General features: G+C 39.0%; 1 protein-coding gene and 1 pseudogene across 4 annotated transcripts in view; both read right to left on the reverse strand.

Annotated features, from left to right (window-relative positions):
• The window catches only part of ADGRF5 (adhesion G protein-coupled receptor F5), a 95,262-nt gene that overhangs the window by 14,430 nt on the left and 68,628 nt on the right, over window positions 1-12,204 (reverse strand). For 3 of the 4 annotated variants that reach the window (XM_016158925.2, XM_016158923.2, XM_016158924.2), the window contains exons 9-13: window positions 11,088-11,309; window positions 9,925-10,128; window positions 3,217-3,387; window positions 1,250-1,369; window positions 891-1,100 (exon numbers count right to left, since the gene is read on the reverse strand). In XM_016158925.2, the coding sequence (XP_016014411.2) occupies window positions 891-1,100; window positions 1,250-1,369; window positions 3,217-3,387; window positions 9,925-10,128; window positions 11,088-11,309 (927 nt within the window). The remainder of the gene's footprint in view (window positions 1-890; window positions 1,101-1,249; window positions 1,370-3,216; window positions 3,388-9,924; window positions 10,129-11,087; window positions 11,310-12,204) is intronic. The other variant, XM_016158926.2, reaches the window with a different exon arrangement.
• LOC118606744 lies at window positions 4,323-4,441 on the reverse strand (annotated as a pseudogene).

The raw sequence follows: 12,204 nt of genomic DNA on the forward strand, positions 1-12,204 counted from the left end.
TTACATAACCAAGTACAGCCAAATAATATCAAGTTACTTGTACACTGTTGCCTGGCCTCTGTATGTAAAAATGAAGAAGAGCTGGGACTCATAGGATCTGGGCTAATTAATCGAACAGTAAATGAAAGACTTCAGAGTGAAGCGGTTAAGGGTTGGGCACAAGAGACAGGCAGTTTCAGTTTCGTCCCAGCTCTGTCATTTAGGACGTGTATAACCTCAGGTAATTTATTTAGCTTCACTGAGCCTCAGTTTCTTCATCTGTAAGATGAGGATAATAATAGCATTATCTTCTTGGTTTGTTGTTTCAAATGAATTAATACACCTAAATACTTAGCACAGTGCCTATCACATAGTAAGAGCTCAATGAAAGTCAGCTATCTGTGTAGCAGTTCTATTCCAGTCTCTTCCCCCCACCCCAAAGATTTGCATATTTTCCCAACATGAATAATATGTAGAGATACATAAGAAATAAAATTGTTTCTATCTTTGGAACCAAGCATATAAATCCTTTACCTATATTTTTTGATACCACAATTGGGTAAAACATTCCTAAGAGTCTGGTGAAAGTACTTTTAAAAGCAATCCTCTTAACATCCTGGCAAGAGCACAGGCTCTAGAATGAGAGGGACAAGTTCCAGTTCTGGCTCTACAGCCGAAGGTGTAGAAACTTAGGTGTACTTCCTATCCTCTCTCACCTTCAGTTTCCACATCTGTAAAAGAGAATAGTGGCCTCTTCCCCCCAAAAGATTGTTGCATGAAATATGATGACATATTTAATGTAAAGTGGCTGGCACAGGCATATCTCAGGACAAGCCCTCCATGGATGGCAACGATTACAGAGTGTATCCAGGGATGCAGGCAGCAGAGTAGGGTACTGGCCTTTCACTCACCATTCCATTCCCTCGTTGAGGTCGTCACTGTCAGCACTGACTCTGCTCCATCAGGATACTTCCTCGTGGTAAAAAACCTTTGGTATATTTTAATTCCCGCAGAAGTGTTCCAATACACCTCATCATAGTTACTCACATCACTGGTGCACTTTATAGAAAAGTTTTGTCCCTCAGAAACAGAAATTGGGTCCGGGGTTATTGTTATGTTGGCTGAAAGAATGCAAACAAAACAGACAAAAGAAAACCGACAAGTATGATGTTTAGTCTTTCTGGTGCCACGGACACATGAGTGAAATTTAAGACAGAGACAGAAATTGTGGACCGTCCTGATTCTACTTGTGTCAACACGAGATTGGTACCTTGCTGCTCCTGGGCTTTACTTGTTTCTAGGCTGTTCCCGGTGGTGCTCTGAACTGTACTCATTTCCATCACATGCCTTAGGAACTCGTTCACTTCCCCCTTGTGGCTGGAATTATCTCCTGATGATCAGCAGGGCAAAAGGTTGCAAACTTAGGGGTGTTGTCTTAAACCCAGCCCCCTTCCAACCTCTTCCACAGCAACTCAAGGAATACTAAATGGCTCAGTTCTTGTAACAACTTCATTCTCTAGTCTTTTTAAATATTTAAAAAAATAATACCACATTGTATTTTTATTTCTGTCTTTCTATATTTCTTCTCCATAAAAATGTGAGCCCCTCAATAGCAGGACTCTTTCTTCTGTGTCTGCATCCCCAGCATTTAGCACTGGGTTCCCAGTCAGTGCTTACTTGGAACTACATTTTAGGTAGGGAAATCATAGGGTTAATTGCCCAAATAATTACATGGCCTCAGGCGAACCAGGCTGCACAGGCACCCTAACTATCAGTGTCTCTATATTTATCTCTGTTTCAGGGAATTATTCGTGAGGCTTTACTCACCAAAAATGTTAACAAGACCTTTACAAATATAAAAACTCATATGAAAGTGCCACTATTTTTGCCTCCTGCTCTATCTTTCCATTCCTCTTAAAACATGTCTTTTACACAGTTGACATTTCAAAATGCCATTCACTTCTGTCTTCCATAGGCAAACAACTTCACGCCTTGAGTCCACCAATGCTGGCCTACTTTTACAATCAGTATAAAATCTTATATTTAGCATAATCAAAAGAAATCAAGGCTTTCCATAACAAACTTTACAAGGTGGGATTCGAATGTTCAGATAGAGCTTCAAAGTCATACAAACATAGATTATTAAGTTCCTCACATTGTAGGGATCTCGAGGTGGCTTTCTAAGGTTTAGTGAATTTTGAGAGAGAGAGGAGAAAAAGGCTCATGGAACCATGATTCTGGTTCCCTTGATTCTCAGGTGAGGTCCAAACCACCAGAGCAGTGGTTTTCAATGAAATCTAAACATGTCCCTAAGGTAGCCAAAAGCCCACCTAAAGACACAATTCTGAGTTACACGTGCGGTGTACAACTTCTCTCTCTAAAACAACTGCAAAAGGCTTAAAAAGACCCATGAACTCTTCTATGGTAATCATGTTTTCAAGTAAACCTAATCCTGCTCTTTTTAAAAATTCCAAGTCACGATAATAAAAAATGTGAAAGAGAGTAACAAGTATAATTGTATTATTCCTTTCTCAAAATTGTTCAGAGGTGGGGTCTGACGATTTCTCTAAATAGTTTATTTTTGTAATATGGGTGGAAAAACAAGTTAGCTCCATTTTGCCAGTAGAGCTAACGTTATGATGCTTTATGATATGAGGAGAATAAATGCTATTTTTAAGGAGTCTGAGTAAGTTGAATTAATTGAAATGCTAAAACACATTGTTGCAACTGTAAACTAACTACAAACTATCAGATTCTTAAAGCTTTGCGCAGCCTTCTTCCTAGGACAGGTGAAATGGGAGAGGAAGAAGGGCAGACAGAGGTGAAGGGTGCTGTAGAATGAGTCAGTCTATGTTGTTGTAATCTCAGAGAGGGAGAATGACATTATGGAAGGAAAAAGAAAGAAGTATTTTCTTCCTTATAAATTCTATGATCAAATGGGACTAATCTGAGTGTGAAACTCTGCTTCCCAGTTCGCTTTCTGTTTTACCAGCACAATGCAGGCTCTCCCTTCCCTTCAGCCACTGTTTCCCACCCCTCTCCTTCCAGATTTTAAAGACTTCATCTGATGCTAAATGGCAGAGAGGGAAATCCTCTTCCGTTTCCCATTTCGTGATTTACCCCAACAGCACTTCCACTACCAGGGAAGCCCCTGCTTTGTCACTCATAGATGTTTCCAGTTGACTGGCAGCCTTTGGCTTGAGGTGCAAGGCTAAAAATTCTAGGAAGAGTCCTTACCCACAGACGTAAATGTCACTTCTATGTTCTTAGTTCCTCGGGCTCCATGGGCACTGATGAACTCACAAGTATAGATGACTGTCGTTCCTGCAGACCCACTTAGACACTGTGTTCCATCGGCCTTGAGAATGTAATTACTGCAGCTGGAATCTGAGTCTGTTTCAGAGTTTCCTGCAATGACATAAATAGTTATTTGGCTGTTACAGCTGGTTTGACTCTCTGGTTTAGTAACAAAGGCCAAATCAGTGAAAAAGAGTTATTTAAATTAGATTTCTTCTCTTTGAATGGAAAGGTGGCAGGACAGTGCAATGGTTAGGTCTGCAAACTCAGGAGCCAGGTTGTCTGGCTGCAGATCCCAAACTTTACCACTTACTGGCAGGGCATTGTTGAGAAAGTCCCTAAACTACTCCATGCCTCAGTTTCTCCAGATGTCAAATGGAGAGAAATAATAATAGCTATGGACCAGGATTGTAATCAGATAAAATGAGTTAATATATGTAATTACCTAGAACAGTGCCTGGCTGAGGCCTGCCCCATTAGTGATGGTCATTAGTGTGAAATTTTTTTTTTAATTTTTAAATTTTTTAAAAAAGGAAGCAAGACCTTTGGTTATGATTCAACTAAAAAGAAAAAAAATGTCAGATTAGTTAAATTATTATTACTATTATTATTATTACCATTATTATTGAAAGGAGAATGACATAAGACTGAAACATCTTATATTCATCTCGTTATAAAAATTTTTCAAAACTTGTTTCCTCTTATTAGTCTATATGTTTTAGTGGAAGCTTAACTTCTCACTTTTATAGGTTACCAGCCATTTCCTCTAAAAAATAGCTCCTCTTTCATATATATATCTTGCTTTTCATTCTCCAGATGCCATGTTCTCCAAGCCAACTTTACTTCCTGCCTATGGCTCTATAATACCGCCCTGGAGAATGTCTTCTACTGTAGTCCCTCTCTCCTCCAATCTTGCCTATTGCGATGTATCCTTTCTTTCTCTTTTTTTTTTTTTTAAGCGAGGCAACCCTTGGTTGACCTCACAGATCGCAAGGAACTTGCCGTCTTACAATCCCGTATTTTTTATTTTTTATTTTTTATTTTTATGCCTACAGCACCTGGTCTTCCTAGGAGGTCTCCCATCCAAGTACTAACCAGACCTGACCCTGCTTAGCTTCTGAGATCAGATGGGATGGGGCTTGTTCAAGGTGGCATGGCCATAGACTTGCCATGTATTCTTAAGGCATCCTTCAAACATTGTCAATCTTCCAAAATTTAAGGAAAAAGAATAAATCTTCATAATAAACCAATGTAAATGCATTTTTTTTCAGTCTCAGTTGGATAATCAGTGATATTTGGAATAATTTGATTGATGTATAGCCAGCTTTTCTCCTCAGTCCCCAAAATGGTTGTTCAAAAACACAAAATTGATTTTCATCTTCTCCCACCTTAACTAAATTGCCTCCTAGTTCATAGGCACAAGCGTTTCTACTTATCTCTATGGCTCACCCCTCCACTTATTTTTTGCAAACTCACTTCTTCCAGTTCCTCCAGGCCCTCTTCTATCCTTTATCATTCTTCTCCCTTGTGTCTTTAATCTTTCCTGGAACTTTTTCATGTCAACCACCAAATATATTCAAATCTTCCCCTCCTAAAACAATCTTTCCCCCAAATCTGAAAGCTCTTCTAGCCACCACAGCATTTTCTTCCTCTCTGTACCGCAAAGCTCTGCATTTGTCGCCTTCAGTCTTTCACTCCCACTTTTCATCAGACCATTGTAATTTACTTTCTTTCTCCTATACTCTACCTAACGCGCTCTTTAAGGTCAACTGTGATTTCCTCTTTTTCGCATCCAGTGGATTCTTCTCATGCTACCTGGAGCATCCTGTTCTGCTGACGACCTTCTCTGTGGCTGGGCTTACTCAGTTCCACAAGTCTTTCCTGCTTCTCTTCTCTCTTTATCCTTATTTATGGATCTACTTCCTAGGCTACTTCATAAATATTGGTGTCCCCCAGGATAGTAGTCTTGCCCCAAGCATTCTGATATTGACCTTTTCCTTATCTCTTTCTCTACTCTCTCATTGGGCAATCTCATCTACACCCATGGCTCCTATTATATCCTGTATTTGGATGACCAGCCCCTCTATCTCTAAGAGAAATGCCCGTGTTGGAAACCCAGAAGCAAGTTCTCGGGTATCACTTTGACATTTGAGGTACCTCTAACTCAACATGTCCCACTAAGAACTTATCTTTCTTCTCCATAGACAAAACCTCTCCATGTTCTAATGTTTCTTCTCTTTGCTATTGGCAGTTCACAGAATTAAAATTCTTGAGGTCACTTTTAATTATATTTCCTCACATTCCAGTTCCAATCAGTTGTAAAATTTTTCAGGTTATACTTCTAAAACATCTCATAACTGTCTTATCCACTCCAACTCATGGTCACTAGCCTGGGCCCCAATTGCATGCTGTTGTAACTGAGTATCTATTTTGGTTATTTGCCCCATTCAATCTATTGGCTACACTAGCTTAAAATTTGTTTTTAGAATTTATTCTTATTTTCTAAAATTTGCTTTTCTAAAGTTCAACCCAATCATCCCTGATCAGCCATTCCCTCCTTTTATCTTTAAAATCTCACCATTGCCTACAAAATTAACTAAAATCTCCTTAGTGTGGTATATGTATTTATTCACAGTATGATTCCAATCTGCCTTTGTACTCTTCATCTCATCTATATCACTCTTTTAAAAACCAGGTCAAGTCTTGGACCTTCAGCATGCCCTGTAGCTTCATACTTTATACCTGTGTTCAGACCTGAAGTATTCTCCATCCCTCCTCTTATTGACTTTTACTCATCCTTCAAGCTCAGCTTTTCTCACTAAACTAATGTTCAAGACAATGAGCTATGTAAGATAGAGCATAAAAGAGATGTATAGAAATAATTATAATACACGGTAGATAAATGTCATAAGAGTGAAATGAATATATTATGAAGATTAAAGGAGGAAAGTTTTAGCTGGGAGACTAGGGAAGATTTCAGAGAAGAAGGACGATTTGCTCTAGGACTCGAAAGACACAGATAGAAATGATGGCTGCGATGTTCTGATATGCAGTTCTATGCAGGTTGTGTGTGTGTAAATCAGCACTCTTTGGAGAACTTGGCTATTCCACAAACCTGCTTCGGGAGCTGGGGCTGGGTTCAGGGGTGTGAGGGTAATAAGCCATGTGGGTCTATATATTTTCTATAATGCAAGTAGCCTCACTCTGGTCTGCTTTACATATTAGAAGCATGATTCTCAACCAGTGGCAATTTTGCCTCTTTGGGGACATTTGGCAATATCTGGGGACATTTTTGGCTACCGATACTGGCGAACTACTGGCATCTGGTGAGTAGAGGCCGAGGATGCTGATAAACATTTGGCATTGCACAGGACAGGGCCTCTCAACAAGAATGATCCGGTCTAAAATGTTGCTATGCCAAGGTTGGGAAACCCCACATTAAACAACCACACAAGATTTTGATTAAAGAAAGGATTCCACAGTTAAATCAGAAACCACTGATATAAGTCAATGTCCAGAAGCAGCAGCATGCTTGTCTTGTTTGGGAAAACTAGTATTTCTGTGAGGCTAAAACCTAAAGGGGGAGTGGAGATAAGGTTCCAAAGAGACCGTAAACTCAGAAAACAAAAGTAAGACCTCTAAATTGGCGGCATTCACACTGTGTTTCATACAATACCCCTAGAACTGTGCACCTCAAGGTCTCAGTGGGGTAATTGGGAAGAAAGACACAGAAAGGAAGATCATGGAGTTTGAGCCTGTTTCCCCTCACAGGTCACTCAGTGTGCTGCTTCACGTTGTCATATGCCTTGACAGTCAGCAAGGAGGGAGCTGATACCCTCTTGTAAAGATTCAATTGTTTTATAAATATTCTGCATGATGATGGGCCAAGGGAATGTGGGTGGGCCACAAAGAGGTTTATGAACTCATTTGGGAAGTGTCCTAACTTGTGGGCAAAGTGGGAATTAAGGCTTTATTGTTTTTATCATCATACCACATAAGAAGAGCTATGGTGAGTCTGTGAACTCTGTTGCCCCTAAAATCCCTCAGCTTATAAATACATTCCTATACAGGCAGAGCTAGTACTGGATACAGAAAAACTATAAGCTATACTAATAATACCAACAATTAGTACCTGTGTTATTACTACTACTACTACTTCTATTAATACTAGAGTAGTCCCCCTTTATCTGAAGTTTTGCTTTCAGCCATTTCAGTTGTCCATAGTCAACTGTGGTCTGAAAATATTAAATGGAAAATTCCGGAAATAAACAATTCATAAGTTTTGAATTGCATGCCATAGTGTGATGACATCTTGTGCTATCCGGCTCCATTCCACCCAGGATGTGAATCATCTTTTTGTCTAGCAAATCCGTGCTTACATATAGCAAGCACAATAAGACATTTTGAGAGAGACCACATTCACATAACTTTAATTATAAGGAATTGTTATAATTGTTCTTTTTTACTATTAGTTATTTTTAATCTCTTACTGTGCCTCATTTATAAATCAAACTTTATCATAGGCATGTATATATAGGGAAAAAAAACAGTATATCTAGGGTGTAGTACTTACTATCTGTGGCTTCAGGCATCTACTGGGTGTCTTGGAATGTTTCTCCCATGGATAAGGAGCCACTACTGTATTACTTCTGCTACCACTCTCATTAATATCATAGTTGGCACCCACTGATTAGAAAAACAACAAAAATCCCTCTCTGTTCAAAACATCCCCTCTCTTAAAGTTAGAAATTCTACCATTGCTGATACTTTTCTGTCTTACCTCTTTCCAAAGGATTTTGAAAATGAACACATCTGTTTTGGGGAAGAGGTAATACATTCAAATGTTTGGGGTGAATTATTTATATCGATTGCTTCCTCCTGACCAGGAAAAATGAGTGCTAAAGCACTTGGGAAATTTGGAAAAAGATTGCTGTAGAGAGGGGGCAGCACGGGACAGGGGAGAAGGGCAGGGTACAGAGAGCAGAAGCTAAATTCATCAGAGACCTGATTTCTGTAGGTCCCAGGCGGCCAGCCCTGTGACAGGAAATCCATTGTTCTACAGTCATTTCAGCCAACACTGGGCACTAGGAATGTCTAAAGAAGTAGTGGCTACAGAGAGGTCCCTGAGCATCTGCACTGCAGACTTCCTGGTTCCTCTACCAGAGTGCAAGGCTTTTCATCTCTGAGTTGAAAGCTTCTAAGTCAATACCACGGGAGTTTGCAAGGTCTTCCTCCCATCTGGCAGTTCCTTCAGGATGCTAACACCTCCTCTTCCTTAAAAATCAGGGAAGTGACTAAATGTACCATGTGTCGACATTTCCAACAGTTAAAAGATGCCTTTCCCATTCTTATGAGTACTTCAAAGTTGAATACAAGTGATACAGCTGAAATATACTTTGCAAAATAGCTGTGCTCAGGAAAAGTTGCATGTAAATTGATAATTATTTTATTTTTATAATTTAATATAGTCTGTTGGCAAAGCCTTTGCAATATAAAGTCTCTGCCAACACTAATGTAGCTCATATGTAAAGCCACATTTTACTTTAATTATTTTTTTTTACGGCAAAGATGAGTACTTGATACTGTCATTTCTTAAAGGAAGGACTGGAACTTATTACATGAGGGTTCTAGGCAGAAAACAGTCTTCTGCTTCAGTACAAACTCTGCCAAAAAGTCAGCTCGCTCCAGTGCTGGCTCACCAGGCATAATAATATAGTTTGGCCAAGATAAACACTGGTCTTACGAAACAAGGCTTGACGTGAGTTCCAATTCTTTTTCTTTCCCTCTTGTGACAACCTTGAATAAGTCATTTAATTTGGACCTCAGTTTTCTTATTTGAAAATTGGAAGCAACAAATGCCAGCTTCAAACTTGTGGTCAAGTTTAAATGTGATTAAAAGTAATAATATGTTTTTTTAATTGATTAATTATAAACTGTTACATAAAACAGAGTTAGCATTTCTATTTTAATTTATTAAAATTTATTATTATTTTATTATTAATTTATTATTATTATCATTCATCAGTATAAACTTGAAGGGGTGGTGGGGAACTTCAAGTATGATCTCGGAGCTGAAATGAAAGCAAACAGGATCAGAAATTGACAGGAAACAATTGAAAGGCAAACAGGTCTACACAGAAAAAAACAAAAAACAAAAAACCTAGAGACCCAAAAGTAGATAATATAGAGGAAAGTATGGATGCAAAGGCAGAAGAATGAGAAGGACAGACAGCAAGAAAAGAGACACAGAAATGAGAAGTTCCAAGTCAGACTCCTGAAGCAAAGCCAATGACTGACTCACTTTTAACTCTATGCTGAGGATGGAAAGCAAAGGAAAGTGGGGACAAGATTTTCTGCAGGCCGGAGATGTTATGAAGCTAAGTTATCAGGTCACTCCCTCTTGGGTCTTCTCTGCCAGCATCTTGTCTACAATCCATGACATTTGTATGTACATATTTTTGGATTTTAGTTCTAGAATGGCTAAGCTAGAGCTGGCATCAAACCTAGTACTTTTTCACAGTCTGAAGCTTGGAAAAAAAAAAAAAAAAAACAACCATCTGACATTTCTTCTTTTACTCACGGCATCTCCCAATTTTTCTTGGCCAAAAGGCAAAAACCTATTTGCAAAAAGGTATCTAACGTTCTTACCTGGAATGTTTATCTTTCCCTCCTGCTTCCATTCTATTTTACTCCAGTTAACGTTAATCTCACTGCAGCAGTTCAAAGATACAGGATTGTTGTCACATGTCACCTTCATTTCTTCATTTGCCAAAATTCGGATGGGTGTAACATTAAGTCTTTTTCTTGACTCATATTCAAAAATATCTAATGCCAGTTTGCAACTATATTCACCTGCAAAGAATCCACAAAAGCATTTACTATTACTACATACATGTATCACCTTAGAAGAATAATAGCCTCATCTCATGTGCCATGTCAGTGCTTCAAGAAACACCGTTTTCAAACGCATCTGAGACTTGGTCTAAACAACCCTAGAGGAACATGTAGGAATGCAGGTCTGTGCAGATATTTCTGATGTTACAAGGTAAAAAGAGCAGAGACATCTTCTAAGGAAATAGCAGAAATCTCAAAGGTTTTGCTGGTAAGGGAAAATTGTGGGGACAGAGGAAACAGAAAGGAAGAATTGGAAAGCCCTGGAGAATTAGAAGATTGTGGATAATTTGGGTAAAATCAGAATTGACAAAGATGTGATAGGACCCATGTGTCCGCAACCCAACTTCTCATTCAGAGAAATTTCTCATTCAGAGAAACTTCTCATTCTGGATTACGATGGGGTTATTAAATTCTAGAATGTCAGGTTTAAGACTTCTGCTTCTACAATGTCTGGGAGGGACAGGCAAGCAGGGGCAGATGGAAGGGATTATAATGGAGTACAAAAAAATGGGTGGTAAGGATAGATGTGCTCACTATTCTAATTATGATGACAGTTTTACAGGTATGTGTGTATATATATAAATATGAAAAATTATTAAATTGTATACTTTAAATGTGTACAGCTTATTGTCAGTCCCCCCTCAACAAAGCTGTCTTAAAATTTAAAAAAAATAAATAAAAATAAAAGTCTGATGTTAGTCTCAGTTTCCAACTCAGAAGCCCCAGTAAATGGAAAACTGTATTTGTCTCCCAAGGCTAAATTCACTTGGCTGATATGCTATGAGACTATTTTCAGTTTTGAAAAATGGAGCCCAATGACTTCTTTTCCAAGAGGAAAATGCTATACACACTTTCTATGGGCTTCTTTATGGGCTTTTCATTTCTTCTCTGCCACCAATCATTGAATAGAAACCCACCTGCATCCTCCTGAGTGACGTTATAAATAATGAGGCGTGACACAGAAGTCACGTTGTTGAACACAGAGCTGTAAATCGAGAATCTGCTGCTGTTCTGGATATCGGAGTGCCTTGGGACATGGTGCCAGGACATGTTGGAGGACAAAACTTCACTTTCACACATCAGAGTTACCGTATCCCCTTCAAAGATGATTTCTGGTGTGATAAAGAACTTAGTTTCATCTGGAAACACAAAGAAAAAGATTATGAGGATTCCAAAGCAAATAAATGTAAGTGGTGCTACTCACCAGATGTCACCTCCACAAATGTTCTCAGGAGGTCGGCACCGCATCTGCGGTGCTGACAAGGATAAGGCAACACGTCCTCCTCATTCCATTCCCAGACAGCTGGTATCTGAGATCCGAAGAGTGGCAGCCTGTCAGATACTGGGACATGGCTTCCATTTGGGGTTCCATGTACATTTAAGAGTCCTAAGTGGTAGAACTGGGGATCCTAAAGCTATTTTCAATACTTCAAATAGTCTGGTAGAAAATTGCTCATTTGCTTATGAAAAAGCCACACCAGAAACTTAAGTATCAAGTTTCTGTGTTCCTGTCGAAATCAGCTGCTTTTTATCAATAACTGGTATCTCATGATAACTGAAAGCTCTATTCTATGTTTTTCATGTATTAGAAATAGGGGGAAAATTTTCTAAATAATTAAGTCTTCCTGGGAAACAATTTTTTAAGACCTAATACTCATGGGCCCTTAAGTGTGGGAGCCTTATAGACACACAAGTCTGGATTTGAATCCTTGTTCTGTGCTACATCCAGCTGTGTGACCCTGGGCAACTTGCTTAGCTTCTCTGAGACTTATCTCCCTTGTCTGGAAAGCAGTGCAAGCTACCTTGGGAGGTGATTTAAGGGAATAACATCAATTATTATTTCACAGTAATATTCTAGAGAACCACTGCATTAAGTCATCTCACAGAAATAAAAACACGATATTTGTTATTTTTGTGTATCTTTCAAAGTTATCCTTTGCTTATACAACAGGCAGTTTTTTCCCCTCAAAGCTGTTTCTTGTGCTCTGAGTTCCATGTGTTGAGGAAATCAGAGGAGCTGGGTAAGGAGGCTCC

The sequence above is a fragment of the Rousettus aegyptiacus genome, unplaced genomic scaffold (genome assembly GCF_014176215.1).
Source record: "Rousettus aegyptiacus isolate mRouAeg1 unplaced genomic scaffold, mRouAeg1.p scaffold_m13_p_1, whole genome shotgun sequence".
Classification (NCBI taxonomy): Eukaryota; Metazoa; Chordata; class Mammalia; order Chiroptera; family Pteropodidae; genus Rousettus; species Rousettus aegyptiacus.